Source organism: Macaca fascicularis, chromosome 6, assembly GCF_037993035.2.
Source record: "Macaca fascicularis isolate 582-1 chromosome 6, T2T-MFA8v1.1".
NCBI classification, from domain to species: Eukaryota; Metazoa; Chordata; class Mammalia; order Primates; family Cercopithecidae; genus Macaca; species Macaca fascicularis.
Genome location: NC_088380.1, coordinates 146,387,289 through 146,414,864, shown reverse-complemented (window position 1 = coordinate 146,414,864; position 27,576 = coordinate 146,387,289). Strand labels below are relative to the sequence as shown.

The window sequence follows — 27,576 nt, the reverse complement described above, 5'->3', positions numbered from 1 at the left end:
TCTTACTCAGCAGCACACTTGATGCAAGCCATACTGAGGCCATAAGCATAGCATCATCACTCATGGCAGCCAGCCTGAGGTCTGACAAGCAGGGAGAATCAGAAAGGGGTGGCTACCTCAGCAGACCATAGAGAGCCAGGCTTATATGACCAGATGCCACTGAGCACGACCATGTGTACTATGTGTGCCCTGCTCCCTACAGAGGGCTCACACACCAGCACTTCCTCCTCTGCTGCCTCTGTGGGGCCATCCTTCCCTAGTCAGCATCCACACTAGGCTCAGAGAGTATAGAGACAAATGTCAAGTGCAGGGAGTAAAGAGGCTCATGCCCATGCCATGCTGACCCTGGCAGAGCAGCCAGAGCATGTGTGCCATGACACATTACCTCTTGGGGACCAAAGAAACAAGTCTTCAGGTGTTCATCTTGTGGGTGTTAAAGGTACTTCTGCTGTCTTCCTGTGTCAGAGGAAGGCCCTAGGCTCTCTCCACACCCTGCTGCTGTGTTAGGGTCAATGGGGTGACTCAGAGGCTGCAACAGCCACATTGCCTGCACCTACTGAGTGCATGTGGCAGGGGGCTGAATTGGAAGGAAATAAGGTAAAGTTGCCTGGGCAGCCAGAGTGGAGCTGGCCAGCTATCAGGAGTTGCCTCCGTGCATCCATGGATGGGCTGCTTGGAAGACCCTGTGGAATGGGTAGAGAGGTGGGGCCTGGAGGTCTGTGCTGGCCAGGCAGGTGAGGTAGGATGGATCAGAAGAGTGCCAACATCTTCCCTCAAGCTCCCCATCCCTGCAGGGTCCTCTACCAGACCTCAGGAGCCTGTGCTGCAAGCTACTGCCCGTGGCCTCTGCCAGCACGGTTGTACGTCCCAGGGCTTGGTTCGTCTGCAGGACCTCTACTTTTTGCCTCTCTCAGTTGGCTCAAGAGCCTGAACTGTTTTACTCCTGGGGGCTAGCTTATCTACAGATAGAAGGACCTCTGGAGGGAGCTTCTAGTCTAGATCGTAGTAGAAACCAAAGATAATATTTACCAGGACAGAACTGAACCCAGCCACTTAGCTGCAAGCTTCCCCTTCTGAGCCCTTCAGGGTACACAGTGGGCACCAGCCCTTGAGATTTGGTATTGTTAGCGCTTTGGGGAGCACCATCTCAGTTTCCCACCAGTGTGCAAGCTCCTTGAGTGTGGAGGAAGGTCCCCCCAGCACCGTGTTTTCAGGCTTCATGAGTGTCCAGTAAACACTGACAAAGCTGAGGAGCAGTGGAAGACAACAGAGAGGTGAGTGCAGAATTTGTGGGATGCAGATGGCTGCATGGTGCAGCCTCAGTCAGAACACAGGACAATAGCTTCATAGGGAATTTTCCACCCTGGTAGTCAGGGTTTTGCTCCTGACCAAGAAAACAACAAAAAGAAAACCATACAGTAGAACTCATGAATGAACTGACACACTCCACCACCCCTACTTCATCTGAATACCTTTATTAGCCTCACATCTTCTTTGAGCCCTGGGCTATCCTCCTGTTCCTCCTGCCCATGCCTTCCCTGCAGGCTGCTCCCAGGCTTCATGTGTTCTACTGTCCTGAGACTCGGGCCAGCTCTAGGCAGCAATCCGCATCTCTTCTCGAGATCCCCACACCTGTGTCATTTTCACTCTTCTTACCTTGATCCCATTCCAAAAATGTATTAGCAACTTAATGCCTTTGCGTTCCTCAGATCCAGGCTCCAAGTGAGCAGTGGTCTTTGTCCCAGAAGTAGCAGCGAAGGGACCTCAGCGAGGCCCCGGAAAGGGAGATGGCTGAGGGAGCCTGTGCCAAGCCCCAACAGCCCAGGGAAGCCTTGCAGAAAGATTCTTTCTAGAGGAAAGACAAGATTAGCTGAGCCTCCCCAAAAAAGACAAGTAAAGAGGACACAGAAATATTTCCTTTAAAAGGGAGCAAGAGCAGATGGAAAGAGGGTTTATATTAATGAAATCTCCGGATATTAAGGATGAAATGAATGCCAGGGAAGGTTATTATCATTTCATTAGAACACAAAGGAAGAAACAAACACGTTATTATGTGAAATCAAGAAGTTATGAACAAGGGAATCCAGCAGGGAAGTTATTAGCTGGGTTAATTAAAACAGAACAAGCCGGTTGAGTAATTCCATCTGTAGAACCCAACGAGGAAGGCATAATTCATTGCCCTTAAAAAAAATACTCAGGGTATTTTTCTTTTTCTCCTTTACCAGAAATTCTGTACTTTTGGTATTGTCTCACAAGCCAAAAAGATTTATTCTTATCAAAGCTGAATTGATTTAGCACTCTTGTGAGAGAGTTCAGTTCTGACCAAAAGAGATGGCAATCCCCCAGAGATTCTTGAGCCCAGACAGCCAGGGGCTCTCCCCCATCTAGGATCATGGGTCCCTCAAAGATCCCTCCATTGCCTGGCTTGCAGGATTGTGGGAGGTGGCAACAGAACATGGGACCAGGTCTTACTCATCCATCCTAGTGATCCTGGGGAGGGCTGGACCAGGCCACGTTTGCTTGCCAACTTCTCCACTGCTTCCTCTTGCCATCCTGAAGCTGGAAACTCCTTGGCACAGTACTGCTCCCTACAGCTGTCAGAGCCAGTCTTTCCACCTAGCTTTGTTGGCATCTAGCACAAGGGAGATGACCAACAGGACTGCTGTTTGCAGCATCAACCCACCTGGTATTGTTTGAGTAGTGCTCATATAGCTGGCTGAGTTGCTGCTCCCTTCAGGAGGCCTGGAAGTCCCAAGTATGACAGTCCCGAGTAGGCCAAATGGGTCCCATCAGCCCTCAGGATTTTCTTTGTCTCTCATTTGTCAGGCCTTATGAATTAAAACTAGGACTCTGGGTTTGCGTGAGCCCTTGGAGGTTGATTTTAAGGGCTATTTCTCAAGTTAACATACCAAAGGGCCAGAGCTCCCAAGTTCTTTGGCCCTTGAGCACAGGTATAGGACATGAGAGCTGGAAGGGGCCTTGCTAAGGGTATAGTCCATCGAAGGCTTTTGTTGGAGAGGAGGAAACTAGGCTACAGAGTGAGAGAGGAAATGTCTGAGACCCATCTGAGGCTACAGAGCTAACTCATGGCTGAGCTGGACAGGAAACAGTGTTTCTTAGCAAGTCCTGGTAACCTACTTCCGCCCTGTGCCCGTCATGCTCTATCCCTGCACTTCAGGGCTATCTCCCGCAGAGTGCCTAGGAGACTCCTGAAGAGCGCAAGATACATTTTAATAAGGGTTATAGCATGTGGCACAAACACTGCTTCATAATTGTCAATTGCTTTTTTTAATTGATGTACTTTTTTTAGAGCAGTTTTAGGTTCACAGCAAAATTGGGCAGAAGCACAGAAAGTTCCCATACCTCCCTGTCCCACACATGCACAATCACATCCACTATCGACATTCCCCACCACGGTGGTACATTTGTTACAACTGATGAACCTAGATTAACACATCATTATCACCCAAAATCCATAGTTTACACTAGAGTTCACTCTTGGTGTTGTACATTCTATGGGCTTGGACAAGTGTATGAGGACATGTATTCATTATAGTATCATACAGAGTATTTTTTGCTGCCCTAAAAATCCTCTGTGCTTCACCTCTTCATCCCTCCCTCCCCTCAACCTCTGGCAATCACTGGTCTTTTTACTGTTTCCATAGTTTTGCCTTTTCCAGAATATCATATAGTTGGAATCATACAGTATGTAGCCTTTTCCGATTGGCTTCCTTCACTTAGTAATATACATTTAAGTTTCCTCCATGTCTTTTCATGGCTTGATATCTCATTTCTTTTTTAATGCTGAATAACATTCTATTGTCAGGATGTACCACAGTTTATTTATTCATTCACCTACTGAAGGACATCTTGGTAGCTTCCAAGTTTGGGCAATGATGTATGAAGCTGCTATAAACATCCTTGTGCAGGTTTTTCTGTGGATATAAGTTTTCAGCTCATTTGGGTAAATACAAAGGAACACAATTGCTGGATCATATGGTAAGAGTATGTTTAGTTTTGTAAGAAACGGCTAAACTGTCTTACAAAGTAACTATACTGCTTACCATTACCACCAGCAACGAATGATAGATCCTGTTGTTCCACATCCTCACCAGAATTTGGTGCTATTAGTGTTTTGGATTTGGGGCATTCTAATAGGTGTATCATAGTATCTTGTTGCTGTTTTAATTTGCAATTTCCTGATGATATATGATGTGGAGCATCTTCTCATATGCTTATTTGCCATCTGTATATTTTCTTTGGTAAGGCACCTCTTTAGGTCTTTTTTTTTTTTTTTTTAACCACTTAAACGTATTTTATTAAGTAGATCAAACTCATTACAAGTACTGTTTCTAAGACATTTAGGGTAGTATACATTTTTGCTAAATGGTGAAAAACAAATTAAGTAATCATTTAAATGGCCTCCAGATTCCATGTGTCCTTTTTTTCATACTTTCACTATTGTTTTCCCCAAATTATCTCCTTTCAGCATTCCCATAAATGCAGCTGGCATGTTTTCAAATCCTTCGATGATATATTCCTTGTCCTGGATTTTACCCTCTGAGACCCATTTCAGCAAGTCCTTCAGAGCTTTTTGGCGGACATCTCCTTGCCAGCGGTAGACAACAAAGCCTTGTATGTGAAGCTCCTGAAGGATAATAGTCTCTGGGTTTGGACCTGGGGGAAGTGGGCCGGTTCTGTTATATGTAGAGATGGCTCCACATATGGCAATCTTTCCAAATTTCTTCATCTGGCTGATAACAGTGTTTGAAAACTCTCCACCTACATTATCAAAATAACAATTGTAACCATCAGGAGAGGCTTTCTTCAAGGTTTCTTCCAAAGACTCTACTGTCTTGTAGTTAAAGACAACATCAAATCCAAGCTTTTGAAGATAGGCAACCTTTTTATCAGACCCTGCTGCTGCAACAACTTTGCAGCCCTTGAGCTTTGCAATCTGCCCCACAACAGAGCCCACAGCTCCAGCTGCTGCATTAACCATCACTGTTTCTCCACCCTTCACACCACAGATGTCAAGTAGGCCAAAGTAGGCAGTCAGGCCTGGCATGCCAATTGTCCCCAGAGCCAAAGACACTGGTATTGTGTCTGGCTACTCTGTCAGCAGCTTTTCCAGATCTTTCCCATCAGAAATGGAGTGTGTTGTCCAGCCTGGAGAAGTCAGTACAATAGTTCCTTTTGGTAGGGCTGCATTTTTACTTTCCACAACTCTGGCCACTTGCTGCCCCATCATTGTATCACCTTCTTTCAACGTTTTGGCTAAAAATCTCATGTAAGGATCCACGGTGAGGAACAAAGCTTCAAGCAGGACCTCTCCATTTTTTAAGGGTGGTAGCTCAGCTGTCTTCAACTCAAAGTCACTATTAGTAGGATGGCCAACAAAGTGCTTCTTCAGGGTCCATATCTTAGTACGAACCATCCTGAAGCTCAGGAGTCGGAGGGTTCCACTGCTGGGGAAGGCGGCTGGGACTCTTTAGGTCTTTTGATAATTTTTTAACTGGGTCTTTTGTTTCATTGTTGAGTTCTAAGAGTTCTTTGTGTGTTTTCGATAAAAATTCTTTATTAGATGTGTCCTTTGCAAATATTTTTTCTGTTTGTTGCTTATCTTCTTAGTGTCTTGACATTATCTTTTACAGAGGAGGAGTTTTTAATTGTTTTTGTTTTTGTTTTTGTTTTTTGAGACAGAATCTCACTCTATCACCCAGGCTGGAGTGCAGTGGCATGATCTTTGCTCACTGCAGCCTCAACCCTCTGGGCTCAAATGTTCCTCCCACCTCTGTCTCCTGAGTAGCTGGAACTACAGGCACACACCACCATGCCCGGCTAATTTTTTATTTTTATTTTTTGTAGAGTGTTTTGGTGTTTCAATATGTTGCCCAGGCTGGTCTCAAACTCCTGAGCTCAAGTGATCCACCGACCTTCACCTCCCAAAGTGCTGGAATTATAGGTGTGAGCCACCATGCCTGGCCAAGTTTTTAATTTCAATGAAGTCCAGCTTATCAATTATTTCTTTCATATATTATGCCATTGGTGTTGTATAGAAAGTCATTGCCAAACCCAAGGTCATCTAGATTTTCTCCTATGTTATCTTCTAGTAGTGTTATAGTTTTGGATTTTATATTTAGGTCTGTGATCCATTTTGAGTTGATATTTGTGAGTGGTGAAATGCCTGTGTCTAGATTCTTTTTATTTTTTTACAGGTAGCTAAGTTACCTGTAGTGTTCCAGCACCATTGAGTGTAAAGATTACCTTTGCTCCATTGTATTGCCTTTGCTCCTTTGTCAAAGATCAGTTGACTATATTTATGTGGGTCTATTTCTAGGCTCTCCATTCTGTTCTACTGATCTATTGTTCTTTTCTTTCACCAATACCCCACTGTCCTGATTACTGTAGCTTTACAGAAAGTCTCAAAGTCAGGTAGTGTCAGTCTTCTTTGTTCTCCTCCAATATTGAGTTGGCTATTCTTGATCTTTTGCTTCTCCACATGAACTTTAGAATACATTTATTGATATCCACAAAATAGTAATAACTTGCTGGATTTCAATTGGAGTTGCATTGAATCTATAGATCACGTCGGGAAGAACTGACATCTTGACAACATTGAGTCTTCACATCTATGAACATGGAATATCTCTCCATTTATTTAGTTCTTTGATTTTGTTTATCAGAGTTTTGTAGTTTTCCTAATATAGATCTTGTATATCTTTTAGATTTATACTGAAATATTTCATTTTAGATGGTGCTAATGTAAATGATAATGTGTTTTACATTTCAAATTTCACTCACTTACTGCTAATATATAGGAAAGCGATTGACTTTTGTATTATTCACCTTGTATCCTACAGCCTTGCTGTAATCACTTTGTCGTTTGATTTTGAAACAGATACCTCCTCAGAAGATGGTAGTTAAGCTTTTGTTAGTTCCCACACTTTCTCTCCACTTTGGGCTTTCCTATATGCTGTGATTTGTTTTGTTTTGTTTTGTCTGGAGCATTCTGTCTTCCCTATCCTCAGTCTCCACTCCAGATGCCCCCTTCTTTAAACCTGATTAATCTTTGAGGTCTCAGAGAAGCATGGTTTATACTGGGAAGCCTTCTCTGACTCTATGAGTCCGGGTTACCTGATCCCCCCTACTTCCTTTCTTCTCTGGAAGATGTAATCCCTATTCTGAAGAAAATAATGGCTTATTTGGGAGACAACCCACAAAGGTGAAAGTAATAATAAACAAGGTTTATTATTTATACTGGGAAGCCTTCTCTGGCTTATACTGGGAAGCCTTCTCTGACCCTATGTGTCTGGGTTACCTGATTCCCACTACTTCCTTTCTTCTCTGGAAGATGTAGTCCCTACTCTCAAGAAACTAATGGCTTATTTGGGCGACAAACCGCAAAGTTGAAAGTAATAATAAACAAACACTTATCTCTGTTCTAAGAACTTTACTTTTACTTTTAACTCATTTAATTCTCACAGTTGTGAAGATTAATGAGAACTGCTCTCCAAAACCCTCAGAAACTCTCCTCAACCTATAAAATTGAATCCAGACAGTTTAGATTGGCCTATATGCCTTCACATCAGGATCTAAATCTACATTTCCAAACTAAGCTGGTTTACTCACTATGTCTTGATATAATCTATACATCTTTACCTCTGAACATTTGCACATGCTATTCTCCCTGTTTGAGATGTTCCCTGTGGTCTCATTCCTCCATGACCATTCCATCCTCCACATTTCTATTGCACTTATTTTCTGGACAATTCATTTCTGTTATGAACCTAAGCAAGTTTACAGGAACGAAACTTATGGGATGCCAAACAGGTCAACTCTTACTGCCCTCTACAGTCTTTTGGATTTTGGTTGCGAGCCTTGCATAGCTGTTTCTGGTGTGATCTCTGCCTAATCCAATTGCTGTGTTTTATTTACAATCTTTGTGCATTGACATAGCCAACATATTTGTCATTGAAGTGGTTACTTAGTATTGCATGGTGTACATTCATTGCTTCTCTTTTAGAGTCCTGTATTAATATTGTAATTCAATTTTGTTTTCCCAAGTATTTGCATGCCAAGTATATACAAGAAACCACATCTCTTGTCATTAGTCTGGCAATTGTGAGCTCCTCAAGACAGAGACTGTCTTCAACATTGCTGTATCCTCCACCATCTTTAGCTTGCATGTACTAGATGCTCAGAGAACCCTGTTCAATTGATTCAAACTATCATAATGCCAGGAATTTAGCCATGTAACTTAACACCCACCTCTACCCTGATAAAAACGAATCTCATGAGGGCTAAGATATGTAACCAGAGAGGATCCAGTAACTTTCTCCAAATGCTTGATCAGTCAAACATCACTTCTCTCATCTTGTCACCTCCTCTCTCCAGAGTATCATTTAGCTACAAGGATTCAGGAAACCTTAAAGATCATTTTCTCAAGCAGCTGATGCATACAAGCTAAACATAAGGACCAGTTTCCTGGCAAGTGCTTCTTGCTTCTAGTGATACAAGGCTGTATGGGGCCCCAGGGGTTGTGGGGTGGAGTGGGTTAGTGATCCCCTACTTGCCATTTCCCTGACTTTGAGTGGAAGCTCAGAACTCCCAGCATTGCCTGCTTAATCTGTACTGAAATTGCAGAAACCTGGCCTGGCTTCTCTGCCTTTAGGAGGGTAATCATTTCAGAAGCATATTGTACTCACTTCTGCAGCCAGGCATGGCTAGATTTAAGCAAAACTTTTTTTACTTCTTTATTCAGTGTTTGCTACTTGTTGACCCACCCTATCCTTCCAAGAAAGTTCTCCTCTTACTTTTCCCCATCCACTGTTTTGCTCCCTCCTGGCCTCTCCACCAGTGGCTTCTACATGTGAGTATCTCCTCATGAATCTCTCTGCTTCTGCCTTCCTCTGTCTACACTTTCTCTCTAGCAGTCTTGCTTGCCATAACGACTAAATTGATATCCCTCAACAGTGACTCCTCAAACCCCATCTTCAACCCTGACCTCCTGATCCAACTCTAGGCCTACATTTCTGGATGTCTGCTAGTCATTTCCTGCTAGCAATCCAAATCCGACCTGTCTAAATAGCTCAAGCGGCTCTTTCCCATGTTTTCCAAACTTCTATCAGTGTTCTAGTGACTGATGTTAAGAACCTTGGGGCTTGTCTGGGCTGCTTACTAACCACATCTTGGACCCTCAGTTTCCTCATTTGTTATGTGAAGATAGTAATGCGCTCTCTATCTCACTAAAGAGCACGGATTGAGACAAGCTATCTAGAAGCATGTTTTAAGCTGTAAAAGGGTACACAGAGAAGAGGTGTAATAATTGTATTATCATCTTTGGTTTTTTTAAGCTAAAAAAGCTAAAAGCTACTCTCATCTTTAGCCACACATTCACCCCATCACCTTAAGTTACCATTTCCTTTATCCCTATACTTCTCATCCATCCTTTTATCTCAATTCTTGATATGACCACCAGAGTTTAAACTCTGTCACCCACTGCCTAGACTAGTTCTATCCTAGCCTAGTTGTATCCTCTAACTCAGTGGTCCCCAGACTGCAATCCACATAAGAATTACTAGGAGGAATTTATTTATTTATTTATTTTTTGGAGACGGAGTCTCGTTCTGTCGCCCAGGCTGGAGTGCAGTGGCCAGATCTCAACTCACTACAAGCTCCGCCTCCCGGGTTTACGCCATTCTCCTGCCTCAGCCTCCCGAGTAGCTGGGACTACAGGCGCCCGCCGCCTCGCCCGGCTAGTTTTTTGTATTTTTTAGTACAGGGTTTCACCGTGTTCGCCAGGATGGTCTCGATCTCCTGACCTCGTGATCCGCCCGTCTCGGCCTCCCAAAGTGCTGGGATTACAGGCTTGAGCCACCGCGCCCGGCCGGAATTTATTTAAAAGATGCAATTGTAGTGTATTTCACAATTGTGCTGGGACAACTGAATATCTACATGCAAAAGAATACCTCATACCATATACAAAAATTAACCCAACATGGGTCAAAGACTTAACAGTAAGAACTTAAAATAAAAAACTCTTAGAAGAAAAAATAGGCATAAATCTTTGTGACATTCAATTAGATAATAGTTTCTAAGATATGACACCATAAACATGAGCAACCACAACAAAATAGTTAAAGTAGAATTCATCAAAATTTTATAAAATGTTGCACTTCAAAGGATACCATCAAGAAAGTGAAAAGACAACCCACAGATTGGGAGAAAAATTTTGCAAAAATTTTATCAGATAAGAGAGTTGTATCAATGATATATAAAGAGCTCTTACAATTCAATTATAAAAAGATAAATGACCCAACCAAAAATGAACATATACAATTTATTTGTCAATTATACCTCAATAAAACTGGGGGAAAGTGAGTCAAGGATCTGAATAAACATTTCTCCAAAGAAGACATACAGATGGACAATATGTACAAAAAAAAGATGCTCAACATCATTAGTTATCAGGGAAATACAGATCAAAACCATAATAAGACTGGGGACAGTGGCTCACACCTGTAATCCCAGCACTTTGGGAGGCTGAGTCGGGCAGATTACTAGAGCCCAGGAGTTCTAGACCAGCCTGAGCAATGTGGCAAGACCCTGTCTCTACAAAAAAATTCGCAAATTAGCCGAACTTGGCAGTGCTTGCCTGTAGTCCCAGCTACTCAAGAGGCTGAGGTGGAAGGATCGTTTGCGCCTACGAGGTCGAGGCTGCAGTGAACCGTCATCGCACCACTGTGCTCCAGCCTGGGTGACAGAGTGAGACCTTGTCCCCAAAAAACAAAAAATGAAACAAAATGACAACAAAATAATGTACTTTCCAAAAACCATTGAATTGTACACTTTAAATGAGTGAACTGTATGGTATGTGAATTATACCTCAATAAATCTGCTTTAAAAAACTCACAAGATACCATTTCACATCCACTGGGATAGCTAGAATCAAAAAGTCAGATAATAACAGGTGTTGATGAGAATGTGGAGAAATTGAAACCCTCATACACTGCTGGTGGGAATGCAAAACGGTGCAGCTGCTTTGGAAAACAGTCTGGCAATTCCTCAAATGATTAAACATAGAGTTACAATATGACTGAGCAATCTTACTTCCAAGTGGGATTTCAGGTAATACATATACCCTAGATAAACGAAAGCACATATGTCCACACAAAAACTTATACACAAATGTTCATAGAAGTATTATTTGTAATAGCCAAAAAGTAGAAACAATCCAAATGTCCATCAATTGATGAACATATAAATAAGAGCTGGTATATATACATATAATGGAATATTATTTGGCCACAAAAAAGGTATGAATACTGATCCATGCTACAATATGGATGAACCTGGAAAACATTATACCTAGTGAAAGAAGGCAGTCAAGAAAGGCCACACATTGTATGATTCCATTTATATGAAGTATCCAGAACAGGCAAATCTATAGTGACAGAAAGTCAATCAGTGGTTGCCAGGGGATAAAGGGGATGGCAGGGGGAGGGGGTGCTAAAGAGTATGAGGTTTCTTTGGGGGATGATGAAAAGGTTCTAAAACTTACTGCAGTGATGGTTGCACAGTTCTGTAAATAGACCACAAAAGTGAATTATATACTTAAAATGGGTCATTTGCATGGCATGTAAATTATTTCCCAATTAACCTTAAAAATGCAGTTATAAGGGGAAAATTGTTGATGGGGATATTTTACAGAAAGCTTTAAATGCCAAGCTGAGCATTGAGGACTGGATTCTCTAGGACCAGTTTTCTCGAAGTGTGCTTCATACACCGTCTGCCTCACAACAGTTACAAATACCAAGTCCTGGCTGCACCCCAGAGACTGTAATTCAGAATGTTTTTCGTGGGATCAGTACTTAGATTTGTAGCAAGCACCCCACGGAGGCTGCAGGCTACAGCCCATTGTTAAACATTTTGCTGCTCAGTCTTGCTGCCTCCAGATTCTGCTCCATTCTGCCCTGCATGTTGCTGTCAGATGAGCCTCCAAGAGTATAGTTTGGGTTGGGTCACCTTCCTGCTCAGAACCCTTCAATATCCTTTCATTCCCTTAGCATGAGCTCCAGGTGCTCTGGGCAGCCTGGTTCCCACCTAGTCTTTTTATTTAGCCTTATCTCCATGACTTCCTACATGTCAGTTAAAAGGTAGTATTCATCACTCTCTGAACCTGCTTTGTGGATTCCCAATCAGTGCCTGTGCCAGGCTGTCCCATATTCCAGGAAAGCATCTCCTGTACTCTCAGCTCATCTTTTGCGATACAAGTGTCACCATGATCCTTCCTTTCATTTTAACTAGCTGATCATCTAGAATTTACCACACAGCCTTTCATAATCTCTTAAGCTATGCAATTCTGCTACTTGTAAATTGAATGACAATATTCAGAGTTGTCTGAATATACAGACAATATACAGAGAAAACACCCGTAGATCAGGCAGTGCAGCCTGACACCCGGTCAGAGTGCAGTACCAGGAATAAAATCCTGGTAGCAATCTCCTCTGAGGAATTCAGCGTCCTCCCTGGTGATCCAGAGATCAGGGGCCTGCATCAGGCACCAGTGGAAGATAAGCAGGGCCTGGGGGGCCCTGGCCACCACCCAGCCTGTCAAGTCTCGGCAGCTTAGCTGGTGCCACCTCCTTACAGAGGCTGGAAACTGCTAAATTGAATCCTCATTTCAACTGGTGACCCCTAGCAGAAATGCTCTCCCAATCCCATTGTCCTCTGTCCTCTGTCCACGAAATCACCCCATCTCAGTAGGAGAAGCCATTTACAGCCTATTTGGTAATAAGCTCTTAAAAATAAAATGATCATTGTCACATAATTATTTTACAACACAACAAGAGCCCCCTTGCAACCATTTCCATAATTACATTAAGCCAGTTTATTTGAAAGAAGCTTAATGGGAGACAAACCATTAATTATAATTTGGTCTTTTCTCCCACTGCCCCTTCGCCCTTGAATTACTGGAGCCACACCCTGGGGCCATGTATGGGAGTGCAGGGATCGTAACTTTGAGGATGGGAAAGACCAGGTGACAAGGCCAAGGCTCACTGGGAGGGAAGAATAGAGAGCAATGGAAGGTATAAGGTTGTGGTGGCCCCTGTAACCAGCTGGGGGGCCTACAACGGCCCTACCTAAGTGGAGCCAGTGCTGCTGTGTGTCCGCTTCTTTAGACCTGGAGTGGAGGAACTGGGAGCTGTAGGGCAAGCTGAGCCCAACATGGGCATGTTCTCAGGGGCCTTCGAGCTAGTGGGTGGGGCGGGCACCTGGGCAAACAGAACTAAAAAACGGGCAGGAATGAATCAAAGACAGCTTAAATATGCAGAAATGCAGCTCATACCTCTGGGCAAAAATAATCCCAAACAGAGTTATGTAATGGGCAGGTGGTATATGATAGGAGGGATGAGGCTGTGAGGTATGTATACAGGCATGAGTGAATGAGAGAGGTTGAGAATGGAGTGGGAGTGTCCTGGGGAATTTGGCAGAGGAGCTCATGAAGCTGTTGCTTGGAGCTCAGCTTGGTGGGTGTGCATGTGTGTATATACACATACTGGGAACCCTGGAAAGCAGTGAGAGGAAGGTAGCTCTGAATGAGGCTGAGTTCCGTGCCTGGAGTGGCCTTAAGGCCACTCCAGATGTGTGCAATCCTTATTCTTGAGGTGGTAGGGACAGAGAAAGGCCTGAGGGCACAGGTGTAGGGTGTGGAGCACCACTGTTTCCTTTATAAGTTACCGTACCTCCCTCTGACCACCATACTTCCCCTCCTAGCTTGCTCGCATCCCACCTCCAGACTTTTCTACTAATTGGAATCTTCCCCTTCCTTTTACAGGAAATCCACCATGACAGACCACCCCAGGTCACTTTTATTATTTTTTTTTTTTCTGAGACAGGGTCTGTCACCCAAGCTGGAGTGCAGTGGTAGCGATCTTGGTTGTTCACAGCAGCCTCAACCTCCTGGGCTCAAGCCATCCTCCCACCTCTTAGCCTCCCGTGTAGCTGGAACTACAGGTGTATGCTACCATGCCCAGCTGATTTTTGTGTTTTTTGTAGAGACAGAGTTTCACCATGCTGCCCAGGCTGATCTTGAACTCCTGGGCTCAAGTGATCCACCTTCCTCAGCCTCCCAAAGTGCTGGGATTACGGCCTTGAGCCACTGCACCTGACCCCAGGTTACATTTAACTGTCTCTCCAAAGAAGTTCCAGGATAAGTTGGAACATAAGTTGCTGCTGCTGTCTTAAGCTGTGATTTCTGTCCATCTGTGTAAGTGTCCTCCCTCTAGATTGTAAGCTCCTTGAGGACAGGGTCTTTGTATACTGCAATGGCCAGCACTGTGCCTGTCATTAAGCAGGTGTGGAGCAAGCATTGTCTGGCACTGAGCCTGGTAGCTCAAGGAGCAGGGGAGGGTAAGGCAGGGGAGAGGACACAAAGGCTCTCACAGGGACACCTCAGGCCAGTCAGCTATGAATCCTCTGGCTGCTGGGGGAGCCCCTGGGCCTAGAGAATGGGTTAGTAGTGTTGAAGCTACATAATAATTTGGGGGAAGATTGTGGATAAAATCATGTAAAGGAAGTACTCCACTGGATATCAGCCAGAAACCCAAAACAATGCAAGCAATTAGACGAAGGATTGTGGTGGGCACCTCAGTGACCATAAGTTTCAGCACCCACTGCTTTAGAGTAGATGGAGAGACCACCAGACTCATCAGAAGCCTCAGTGACTGGGGCAGGGTATAGGAAACAGACATAGGGGTGAGTGCAGATTCACAAGGCCATTAAGGTCAACATGTTGCATGATGAGCGGACTGCTGATTAAATGCTGTTGCCTGCAGCCCTAAGAAGCCTGCAAGGAACTCTGAAGCATCCAATAACCAGGCGCAGGTGCTCAGAGCTCCCAAGGTCCTGTGTGTGCACGCCAGTTCCCCGGAGCAGCCCCACATACCTCCACAGACTGGGCTTGGAAGGGTAGAGGTTTCCAGAGAACCAGTAGTTGACCTTCAAAGGTGGGAGGGAGGCTGGCAGAGGGCCAGCTGTAGAGCAGCAGCCGATGGCAAGGAACAAAGGTCCTAGAGCTGGAAACATATGTGGAGACTCAGGGCTCCTCTTTGAAGATTTACTGCTAGAAAGGCCCCTGGAAAGCGTTTCAGTTTTCCCTTAGTTCACAGGTAAGTACACATTGAGGCCCAAAGGGAAAATATGACTTCCCCAGGAACCACCAGAAGAAAACCAATTGAGCTAAAAGGATAATTCAGGTTTCCTGACCCTATCTCCATATCATATCTGCTTGGAATTTGCATATCCTTCTCCTGGGTAAATTATGATATTTGCAGTTCCAGGGTACCCTAAGAGCCAGCAGTCTAGAAGGGCTAGTGGTTCTTGCTTTGTGGTTAGTGCTGGAACTTTCATAAGCTATAAATGGGCGCTCTGAGGAGAAAGAATGTGGTGATTTGGGGCAGTAGGAAGGAGGAGGGCAGGGCCAGAGCTGGGTCTCCAGGGTCTCTGAGACCTGCCATAACCACTGTGAAGTTAGTGTCTGTGACATCGTCCATTGAGGAAATTCCCAGGAGAACTAAGTCTGGCTTGGGAACCAGTACCCAGACCAGGCCAGGGAAGTTGGGCTGTTGTCCCAGGAGCAGCCAAGCCTGGGGTAGGCAGGGCTGGGCTGGGTTGGGTTGGGCTAGGCTGGGCAGGGCTGAGAGAGAGAAGAGAATTTTTTGCCTCTGGGCTCATAAATGCCTATATTGGGCAAGGCCTCTTGTTTCCTTGGGCGGTGACCCAGGAGGCTCTCCAAATTTGCCAGCCTGGGTTGAATTGTCTCTCTGCCTGGAAAGAGATTGCATCCTTCGAGAGGATCCCCCTCAGTCCTCAAGGGAATGAGGATGGATGCTGACGCCTGCAGCCTGACCACCCAGAATGGATAGCGAGAAGTGAGCAAATACCATCCAAAAGGCTGGGCCACTCATTACCTCTGCTAGGCTAGGATGGCAGCCAGCGTGGGGGACAACTGTTTCTGGGAACCACAGCTCCCTTGGGTGCTGATCCAAGGAGTCACTTTGCCCCAGGGTGGTGTAGATAGTAGCTAAGGCCTTGCTCATGGTCCCCAGAGCCCCCAGGCCAGCAAACAAGTCATTATGTCATTATATAAATAAATTAGGTACTTACATAGGCCTTGGTGTGTAAGTGCCAGTTGTTATTATTGCTGTGTAATTATGCAGTTAGCTTGATGAGCGAGGCAGGCAGAAGGGTTGAATCACCCCCCATCCTAGGGAAGGTAGACAGGCTCCCACCTCTCACCTCAGTGGGAACTGTGGCTCTGGGTCACCCAAGATAAAGTGCAGGAGTCTCCCAAGTGTCTCCCTGCAGATGGGGCAATTTACCCCAAGGTATGCCCTGGAAGAGGCTGGTAGCAAGAATCCAGGCAGCTTACTCACCTGCAGCAGGGCCTGGTACCATGCCACAGGCTTTCTGCCAGCTCCTGACTGCCTCCCCCAGCCTAACAGAGGGGCTTGCTGACAACAACCATGGGCTTCATCCAGGACAAGAAGCCCCAGAAGGTGGGGTTGAGAGAGATCATGGGGCTGGGAGAAGAGCCAGTGGACACAGTAACATCTCTTCTTCCTCATGGGGCTGGGGGTCATCTGCTCCTCTACTCCCAGTCCTTCCCCTCTCTCTGGGAGGTTTAGAACCTTAGGTTCCTCAGGTAGGAGGATCTCTCAACATCATCTAGTCCAACCTCACATTTTCTAGATGGGGAGGCAGGCCAGAGAGAGAAAAGTACTTACCCAAGGGCACACAACAGGTTCCTGGGACACTGGAATTCGAGCCTGCTCTGCTGTCCTCCTTTGTCCTCTTGTTCACATGCTGTCCCCCCACCCGATTGTTGGGGCTGCTCCAGTTTCTCACTTCCTCTCCCCATCCTGCTCCCAGCCCTGTCCAGGCCTGCCTGTTGCTTCACCTCTCCCCTCGTTTGCTCTCCCATTGCTGCCTGGCTTTCTTCTCCCGGCCCCTGGAGCCAGGGGAGGCTCCCCACCTTCTCTTCGGCCAATGCTTTCTTCTCTCTTCTGGTCCCTCCCAGTTTGCTCCTGAGGCTCCTCCTGGGATGGGCCTGCCTCTTCCCTTCCACCTTCTGCTCTTTCCAAAGAGGGTCTGAAAATGAAGCAGGGAGCATGAATTCTCTTCTGGGTTTGGGATTGGGTGGGTTGAAGCAAGAAGAGCCTCCTAATGTGGGAGTGGGGACAGAGGTGCCCACCATGGCAGCTCCTACAACCAGAGTCCCAGCTCAGGCACTGCAAAATCTGACCTTGTGTCCCATAGGAGCAAAGGAAAAGGGGACAGGGTCAAAAGGGCATGGCAGGGTGGTGCAGCTAATCACTACTGGCACGGGCCTCTGGACATAAGGAGCTGCCTAAGACTGGGCCCTTTTCAAGTGTCCTAATTTCAGGGAGATGAGAGATGAATTTCCTCATCCACTCTGAAATCCCTGTGAGAAAGGCCTGTGGACCCATTTTTTGTTTGTTTTTGTTTTGAAGGGGAAACTAAGTCTTGCTCAGAACATCACAGTCTGTGGAGGACTGGGTTTGGAGTCTGGGTAGATGGATATCAATTTCTCAGCTGTTCCAGGGATCAGTGAAGTTCATTCACTTGCCGAGGAATGTGTGTGTGCCTGTGTTGAGCAGGCAGGCACAACTCTGAGGGGAACAGCCAGGGTTCACAGGGCTGTGTGTGTCTCTAGAAGCATTCTCACCTGGCAATCAAAAGCTTTTCTGCAGCGATCTGTAACCCTTACTCCTTCAGCCATCCAGAGTCTTGGTAGACAGGCTTTCTGGATTGGCTGGCAGAGGAATCTGGAAGCGTATCTCCCTGTTTCACAGCCTGAGTGCCTGGTGTGGAAAATGACTTTTTCAGATTAACCTAATCTCAGGAGCAAAACTGGACCCAAACCCAAGTGTTCTAGTATCCAAGCTTGCCCTTTTTATCCAGTCAATACAGCCCCCTTCTTTCTGGCCACCTAGTTCTCTGCACTGACTGAGGGAGGCAGAGGCACGAATGAACTTTTTTAAGAGAAGAAACCTGTTGTGGCTTACAGGGATGCTGAAGCTACAGGCCATGATGCAGATTTGGCAAGAGGCCCTATCCCTCAGCTCTGATGCGGTAGGGGGCTCTCTAGGCCTAGGCAGCTGGGTCTGGCCCCCATGTACTCCTCAGGATCTGACTGGCTGCAGCCAGGTCCCCACCGCATCCTAGAGTCATGTGGGAAATGGGCTTCCAGGCTTTGCATAATCCTTTGGATGACTGGGAATTTCTCTGGTCCCGCAGGGAGTGGCATTTTGATCTATTTCCTCCTCTGGCAGCCTCACTGAGTGAGGAGTGTGCCTCATGACTTTCAGGCACTAAAATGAGAATAGCTAAGGGTAACAGTAGCCTCATTTTCTCCAAGGACTTTTAACTCATGGGCAAACATACCATGGGCTCGGGGATGGCTCAGGATGTCTTCACCTGGGATGGAGAGAGTGGGTTCAAGGAGCTGCTTAAGGCTGTCCCTAATCTGAGGCCACTGAAGCTCTCCCCCAATAATTCCCATGAAATAGTGAGTCCAAGGGGAGTGGGAAAACTTCAGCATGGTTCCCAAGACCCCTTTGCAGGAGAATTTTATAGGTAAGACTCAGAGTCCCAAAGTCTCAGGTAGGGGAAGAGGTAGTGTGGAGTTTTTTCCCCTTTCACTCAAAGGCATTTTTGCACATGACTCAAACAAGTCTAAACTTTCCTAAACTTCAAAGTTTGCCATGGCACAGCCTCAAAGTGGAAGGGAAAATGTTAAAAAGGAAAAAAAAAGTTTGTAAACCAGTTAAACATTGTGTTTTTTCTTCTTAAAGGAATTGAATTAACTTGTTATGTTACTATTAGTGTCCCATTGTGAAACTAGGGTGGGTCTTTTCTGGGTAATGTGGTCTCTGGGCCCATCCCCAGGCCCTGCTCACGCTGCATGAGGTTGTACAGGGCATTGCACAACCTGTGGTAAGAGGAAAGAGTTCCCATGGCAACAGGCCTGGCTCACAGGGTCATTTTCAAGCTCCTGGCAAGAGCCCTGGTCCAGGCTAGAGGTGCTCCAAATGCCTGGTTGTCCTCCCTCCCCTGAGAAGCCTTTGCTGTGGGAACTGGGAGGCTGGGGAAGTGGGAGCCCAGCTGTCATGCCCCAGGGTGCCTCGTGACTCTCTCCACCTGCCCATGACCCAGGCACTGAGCATCAGTCACAGGGCTCTGGGGACTGTGCAGGTCCTGAGGCCAGTGGTTAGGCTTGAGGGGTGAGGGCTTTCTCTATTCTCTCATGTTCTGTCTTCTTGAGCAACACCATAGGTTCTTGAGAGTGTGAGCTCTGGGTACCCAACTGCATGGGTTCCTAACCTTGCTCTGCCACTTACTAGGTATTGACTTAGACAAAAATTACCTCACTTCTCTCTCTGTGCTTCAGTTTCTTCAACTGCAAAATGGGGATAATAGCAGACCTACTCCATAGTGGTGTTGTGAAGAATTAAGTGAGTTAATACTATCATATTAGTGACCCTTCCTACTACCATTTTCATTGCCTTCACTGCTGGTTCAGGTACTCCTTACCTGACCCTCAAAATGTTCAGAGCCTGACACATAAAGAGCTCTAAGGAAATATTTGATGGTTGACCTGTTTTGCTGATTCCCTTGTCTCCACTATCTTCTCCTTCCCATCCATCCTGCACATTCCAGTCAGATTAATTTTTCTAATACATAAGTCGCTCCCTTCCTCATAAAACCATCCTTAACTTCCCATCATTTACTAAATAAGGCCCAAAAGCCTCAGCTGGCAGTCCAAGCATATCTCTGACCTGCTCACAAGCAGTCTAGTCTCAGAGTAAAGAATATGGGTCCTAGTGAAAAATAGTGAAGGCTGGAGTCCTTGCTTTGCAGCTTCCTGGGTACATGACTGTGAATGAGAAGTCTCATTACTCCTAGTCTTTGTTTCCTCATCTGTAAAATGGGAATAAGAGTTGACCTCCCTCACAGGATTGTTGTGAGGATGACAAGAGACAAAATGTGTAAAGTGCTTAGCACTAGGCTGAGGCAGATAGTACGTGTCCTGTAAGTGTTTTCTGTATGTATTTGCAGCTTCCATAGTTTCCTAACAGAAACCTGGTCTGCTCATTGTCTCCTGGGCAGGTGCCCAGGGAATGCTCCCCCTAGATCTTTGTCATATCCCACTCATCTGGAATCTCTCACCTGCCACCCCCCATCAAAATCCTACCCATCCTCCAAGCTCTTCTTCAAGCCCAACCTCCCTCAGCACTAGATCTGGATACCCCAGCCCAGGGAGAGTGCTTGTGCCCTCTTTGAATTTCCATGCCATTTCTGACTCGTATCATTCATTTGATACCAAGCCATGAGCTGCTCTGGACTGCTGGGAGAGCTACCCCCAGGAGAATTGTCTTCAGCTGGCTGCAATCTCCCACTTTGAGCCATTTTTTCTTGCTGGTACTCTTGGTCATTCTTTACTAGTGAAAGGAGGGTCACTTATCTATCCCACAAGGAGGTACCTACTACCTATCTTGTACCAGATACTGGGGTCACAATCCTAAAGGGGCTGTTACTGTAGTAGAAGAGACAGAGGTGGAAACAAAAAACAACACAGTCAAGTGTTCTTATAGGGATACATCAAAAGAATTCAGGAAGCAGAGGATCTCATCATTGCCCTCTCCCACCCCTCACGTACGTGCTAAAGAGCTTTCAATAGCAGACCATTGCTCTTAAGATTAAACTCCAATGTCTTCATTGGACCTACAACTGTCCCGCTTGATCTAACCACTGCCTGCCTCCTCTCCAGGCTCCTTTTACAACATTTATACCATCCCGACAGACTCCCCACAAACCCCATGTGTACACACACACACCTTAGACACAGGTATACACTCATATGGACACACACCTCATGCACATACACACCCATGTGCACACTCACACTCATATACACAATCCCATACTCACATGTGCGTGCACACACACACCCCTCAGCACACTCTTTTTCAAAGGTACAAAAGCTCCTTCTTGCTTCAGGGACATTGGATGTGCTGAAACTTCTGCCAGGAATACTCTTCCCCCAGTACCTCTTTAGTCTGGCCAACTCCTACTCATACTTCAAATCCCAGTGTAAGTGTTTCCTGGGGAACGCCTTCACTACAGTTTGTTTCCTCTATCAAGCTGTATGTCAACATATATAAAGGTTTGTTGAATGCATGTCTCCTTAATATTTCACACAAATTTTAAACAATCCATCATTTGTGTAATTAGCTATTTGTCCATCCCCACCAGCCTTTATGTGAGGAGGGCCCCTGTCTGTCTTGCTCGCTGCCATATCTCCAGCACCTGGCACTGTGCCTGAAACACAGTAAGCCTGACTACCTATTTGCCAAACGAATAAATACAGAGGTCAGCTAGGCCAAAAAGGGAGAGAGATCCTGGGCAGAGAGATTAGTATAGTATGTGCAAAGGTATGAGAGGAGACAGAGTAAGTATGTGTGACTTGTAGGTGAAGTGGCTGAGGTATAGGTTTTGGGGGCTAGAAGACTCTGAGGTAGGGCCAGGTAGAATAGGACTTTGGACACCCATGAGTTTAGGTTTAACCCATGGGTTACAATGAGTGAAGTGATCTAGTTTGTGTTTTAGAAAGCTCACTCTGGGCCCGGTGCGGTGGCTCACACCTGTAATCCCAACACTTTGGGAGGGTGAGGCAGCCAGATCAGGAGGTCAGGAGTTTGAGACCAGCCTGACCAACATGGTGAAACCCCGTCTCTACTAAAAATACAAAAAGTAGCCAGGCATGGTGGTGCAGGCCTGTAATCCCAGCTACTCAGGAGGCTGAGGCAGGAGAATCGCTTGAACCTAGGAGGCGGAGGTTGCGGTGAGTCGAGATGGCGTCACTGCACTCCAGCCTGGGTGACAGAGTGAGAAGAAAGAAAGAAAGAAAGAGAGAGAGAAAGAGAGAAAGGAAAGAAAGAAAGAAAGGGAGAGAGAGAGGGAGAGAAAGAAAGAAAGAAAGCTCACTCTGATGGCCTTGGAGAGGTCAGGACTGAGAGGCAAGACTTCAAGCAAGGAGAACATTGTCTATGGGATAGGAAGAGGGAATGAACCGAGGCAGTACCCCAGTGGCTGAGGAGGATGGATATGAATGCCCTTTTGGAAACTGAAGAGCAGGGGCTGAAGCAGAAGTGAGACCTGGCCCCTGGCTCTGGCTCCACCCAGGGCCCCTTGCTGCCCACCTCACAGAGAGTGATACTGTGTGAAGTAGGGTGGGTGCTCACTCTCCCTCAGTCGGGGTGGGGTACAGGGGTTGTCTCTTACACTTGCCCCCGCCCCAGAGCTGGCCCCTGATGAGACAGACTTGCGCCCCAAGAGCACCAAAGATCAGCCCTTTGCTTGGCCATCACCTCCAGCTTCCCCCTTTCTGTGCTCCCACCCCACAAGTTTGGCCTCAAGTTCTGGCCGCATCCCCAGACAGTCCTGGAGCTTGAGTCCCTGGCCTTGACCCAGAGTCCTAAGCCTGCTTCAGGCTCTCCTAAGGAGAACACTGTCCAGAGAGGCCTTCGGACCCTTCCCGAGGAGACAGAGGACTGGGTGAGATGATCTTTGACTTGGATTTTGGTTGGGATGGCTGTAAGGGGACACCTCAGGCAGAGCTAGGCAGGCAAACCGCAGGCTCAGGCTTTCTGGGAGCCAGAAGAGGGAGAGCCTTTGCTATGTAACCCTTTCAGCACCACACCCAGGCAGGAGGGAGGACAGCTGTCCTCTCCAGCAGCCCCTACCCAGTGGTTTGTAGGACCGGGGCGGGGGTGGGGAGTCAGTGTCTGAGTTCACCTCCGCAGGCCTTGTAGAGAGGAGCCAGCTGGTGCCGGCAGCCTGGGCTGTCGGAGTTGCAGCCAGAGTGTGTGGGAGGGGGGCTACAAGCCACCTGGGGCACCCAGGTTCCCTGCAGAGTGCAGCCTGCCCTGGCTGGGAGGGGCTCTTGGGCCACAGACCCCCTGCTGCCAGGCACAAATGGTGGTTGCCTTAAAGGTGTTCCCCAGATGGCGGTATCCCACGGGGCTGAGGCCAGACCTGCAAGCATAAGAGGCACAGGCAACCCGCCTGTACGGCCGGGGGTGCCTCGAGGTTGTGGAGACCCACTGCAAGAGCCAAGGGTGCTCGCTACCCCGCTGGGCTGGCTAGCGGGCTTCATTTTGGTCCCTTCCTGGGCCCTTTTCTTGCTGTCTCCCCACCCCCATGCTGTCCTTAGCTTGGCCCTCGCTGGGGGATCTCTACTCCGCCCTCCCCAATCATGCTCAGGCCCCCAGCCCAGCTCGAGCCCCCTCTTCGGCGAGGAGGTCTGTGGCGCCCTGTTTAGGCGCCGGTCTTGCCTACCTCGGTGGGCCCGGGGAGGGGGCCTAGGGCCCAGACCGGCCGCCCACACGCCCCCGCGGCCCGAGCTGGTGGAGGGGGGGCGAGGGTGGAGGGCGCGGGAGGGGAAGAGTTAAGGCTCGCTGCTCCCCTCCCCCGGAGGGTGTGACCGCCTATAAGAAAGGCGCCGCGCTCGGGCACTGAGGCTGCAGGCGGCGGGGGCGCAGCGCGGCAGCCGAGAGCTGAGGCCGTCCCACCGCCTGAGACCCCGTGCAGAATGTCGGAGTCCAGGAGGAGGGGCCGCGGCCGCGGCAAGAAGCACCGAGAGGGGAGGAAGCGGGAGCGGGAGCCCGACCCCGGGGAGAAAGGTAGGGCACCTCCGCGCGCCCAGAAACCCCGTTTCCCTGGGAGAAACCTGCCGCCCGCTCACCCGCCCCCAGCGCCGCGCGGGTGAGTCTGGGCTGCGCGAGCGGGCGCCGCGGTGACAGGCACCGAGGGCGCGCGTGCCTGCGTGCGAGCGGGTCGTTGCGGCCGGGTGGGCAAGGGGCTGCGTGCCAGGAGCCCGGCGGTGGCTGTGCGCGCCTCTCCCCGGGCGGCCGCGTCCCCATGCAGGGGCGGGCAAGAGGCGCTGCACGCCAGTACCGGCCTGCAGGCAGGCAGCCCTGAGCGAGCGGGGATGGAGCTGCGGGTACCGACAGAAAGACAGCGGCTGAGCAGACGCGGGGCCCGGCCTGGCCGCCGAGCGCTCCGGGAGCTGTCACTGCTTCCCTTCCTCGGAGGGATCGGAGCCCTCGGGCTTGCCCCTACCCATGTGCCACACCTCCCTCCGTTCTGCTCGGCCATTGGAGCGAGGGCAACAGCACTCACCAACTCCGGAGACTCGGAGGGGATGCCCTGCCCCGCTCGCGAACCCCAGAGAGCAGGGAAGCCGCTGCTTCTGTGACAGATAGTTCCCTCGGACCAGACACTGGGCAATTGTCCCTCTCTGGTCTGCGGGAGTGCCTCCCTTGGGCCCTTGGATTTTGTCCCCGCCTGGAGGAGCAAAGCCATGATATGCGACCCACTTTCATGCCCTCCCTGGGCAGCTGCAGAGTCAACGAGGAGTGCACTGGTCTCAGGCTTCTCAGAGGCGGCCCGGGACATGCACATCCTCTCCGTAGAACCAGGCTTGCACTGGGGCCCAACTGGGGAAATCCTGGATTCTCGATTCTTTTCTCTTCTTCAGGCAAGCGTTTTGTTAATTTTGTGCTAATTTTATGTGTTTTGTACGAGTCACAGGCAAGCCATGTTCAAATGCTTCATCTCCATTTAATCCTCATAACAATCCTGGGAGCAGGTGGTCCTATCTCCATTTTACAGAGGGAGTAACAGAGGCTTACTGAAGTTAAAGTAACAAAGTACGTTCCAGAGATAAGACTGGGCTTCAAAGTAGCGTTCTCAGGACAAAGGTGCTTATCTTGCTGGGTCTCTATCCCCTCACTGGAGTGCCCACCAGATCGGCAACATAAAAATGCCTTCAAAACAGCATTTGACTGGAAGCTGGGAGGCTTCGATTGCGCTTGAGAATTTGGCCAAATCCCTTTCCTTTCCTGAATTTCTGTGTAATGATGGAGAAGGGGTAACAAGGCTCTGAGGTCTCTATTGGGAAGAGCCTAGGCATCAAACACTATTTTCAGCAGGGTAGAGAGAAGCAGCTAAGGAAACTTAAAGGCCAGAACTGTGTTCTCTTCTTTTTAAGAGAAAACCTATTTGCCCATTTCTGCTGGACAACTGTGTCTTATAGCTCTTCCTAAGGACATTGGTGGTCTGCTATGAGGAGCCTGTGGGTCAGCTCAAGCTGGACTCCTGCAGTGTGGGATGAGCTCCCAAACTGAGATCCGAAAGAATGCAGGGTGCCTCTTTTTAGGATGGAAAATTTATAGATTTGGTACAGTGAGCCACCTCCATTACCCACCCCACTCCCATTCGCCCTACATACACATTCTACCTTGGGCATTTTGGAAGGCTAGCTAGGTAAGAGCACCCTCTCAACGTCAATGATGCAGGAGCTGAGCTGGTAGCAAGCACTCAGTGGGCTTCCCACCCTAGGTGGGAATCACTAGTGCCAGGGAAATGCACATGGAAAGTATGAGCAAGTAATTCACTAAAACCTTCAGTTTAGCTGTGGGGTGGGAATCTGGAAAGTGGGAGGGAGAAAGGAGGGGAGAGAGAAGGGGACACTAATTAATTGGCTCCCCCTGGTTCTTGACCACACACTCAGCACCCTCCAACAACTCCTTAGCAAATAGCAAGAAGAGGTACCTCTCTCCACACAAACCCAGGCCAGTGTGGGGAAATGGGCTTTTCCCCTGCCTCAGTGCAGGAGTGCTGGGTGGGGCTGAACTGCAGGTGTGAGCTCTGCTCCATGACTCACTGAGAGTTTGTGGGGCTGAGGCCTGGTATCCCTAAACAGGGACGGGTCCCCCCATCCCCCATTTCCCCTTCTCCCCAGCTCATAGCCTTGCCAGCCTTGGCAGCAGTGCTGGGGGTGTTGGGTAATAAGCCTACTCATGGTATAGTGGAATGGCACAGCTGGAAGCAAGGCACCTGGGGTTCATCCCTGTTGGGCCTCTGTGTGACCTCAGACACTGTCCTCCCTTTCTGTGGGTCTTTGGATATGCAGTCTACTCTCAGCACTCACCTTCTACGTGAGAAGGGCAGAGGGTAAGCCTTCATACCCAGCATCTCTGAGAACCCCTAGAGGAGAGCCATGAGATTGGAGGAGTGGGGAAAATTGGCCTTAAAGAAAATCAGAATCCCTGTAGTTGCTGTGTTGTTTTAAAGAATGACTTTGGGCTGGGTGCAGTGGCTCACACCTGTAATCCCAGCATTTTGGGAGGCTGAGGCGGGCGGTTCACGAGGTCAGGAGATCGAGACCTTCCTGGCTAACATGGTGAAACCCCGTCTCTACTAAAAATACAAAAAACTAGCCGGGCGAGGTGGTGGGCGCCTGTAGTCCCAGCTACTTGGGAGGCTGAGGCAGGAGAATGGCGTGAACCCGGGAGGCGGAGCTTGCAGTGAGCCAAGATCGCGCCACTGCACTCCGGCCTGGGCAACAGAGCAAGACTGTGTCTCAAAAAAAAAAAAAAAAAAAAAAGAATGACTTTGGAAGGGGATTCTAAGTTACCAACCTTTTCTGTGTGCCCCAGTTGGTCAGGGGTTCATAAAAAAAAGTCTCCTCTGCTGGAGGTCCCCTGTGAACTGAGAGTCTGAAGCTGCCCACAGGCAGACATGGGGCAGGCTTTGGTCTTCACCAGAGTGTCCTGGAGTGTGAAGGTAGATTAGCATCACTAGCTGAGAGCTCTGGACACATCTCATTTCAATTCCCTGGACACAAATACATCTTTGCAAAGCGTTTCTTTCCCATCTTTGCTATCTCCTGCCTCTGATAAAGATGCTGCCCTGACTTCTAAAACAAACTCCCTTCTTTAGGCTGTCCAGGACCAGGTCAGAGGTGGGATGTGCTCATGTGCATGTGTCGGAGCCACATCTGGGTGTTGCTTCTGGCAGCCTCCTCCTCTGGTCTTGGCCCCTGGCTGACCCTCCTGAGCCAGGCACCTTGAGCTGTCCTCCTGCCACTCTGGAACTCAGCCTATGCCTCATGCTCTACTCTGGCTCCGTGGCACCTTGAGGTTCATTACAAACAATAACAACAAGCAGAGAGTGACTTTGTACTTCCCAACAGTCTTTCATCCTGAGAGCTCAAAGCAGTTTACAGACCAGGACTCATCAGTCTTCATTCCAGGTCCCAGGCATTCGGCAGGGGTGAAGAGGGGACAGAGAGCTCTAGTCTTTCCAGATTGGCACAGCGGTACAGCTGGGGTAAGGCAGTGAGTCACCTGGGATGGGGGAATCAGATGGCCAGTAGGTCTGGGATAGAAGTAAAATTGGACTACTGCCTTTAGGTTGCAAACAGAGGGGATAATCCCCCTTAAAAGAGTGTGAGCTGGACCATTCCTTCCCCTAGGTGGAGACCTAGGCCCTCTGGCCTGTGTGGGCTCCTTGAGTTGCTGGAGGAAGCAGCAGCAGCTTTTTGGAAGAAAAGTCCCTTGGAATCAGAGTTTTGCAGGAATATCAAAGTGATGCCTGTTGCTGCCTTCTTCCCCTTGGTGCTGGGAGCTTCAGGGCCAAGTC

General features: G+C 48.1%; 1 protein-coding gene and 1 pseudogene across 13 annotated transcripts in view; one reads left to right on the top strand and one right to left on the bottom strand.

The window, feature by feature from the left end:
* The window catches only part of NRG2 (neuregulin 2), a 266,404-nt gene that overhangs the window by 184,565 nt on the left and 54,263 nt on the right, over positions 1 to 27,576 (top strand). For 3 of the 13 annotated variants that reach the window (XM_073994402.1, XM_065546862.2, XM_065546861.2), the window contains exon 1: positions 23,606 to 23,771. The exons of the other annotated variants lie outside the window; for them this stretch is intronic. In XM_073994402.1, the coding sequence (XP_073850503.1) occupies positions 23,681 to 23,771 (91 nt within the window). In that variant the 5' untranslated portion in view covers positions 23,606 to 23,680. Of the gene's footprint in view, positions 1 to 23,605; positions 23,772 to 27,576 lie in introns of those variants that run through there. 13 annotated transcript variants of the gene reach the window in all.
* Positions 4,377 to 5,486, bottom strand: LOC102115153 (prostaglandin reductase 1 pseudogene; annotated as a pseudogene).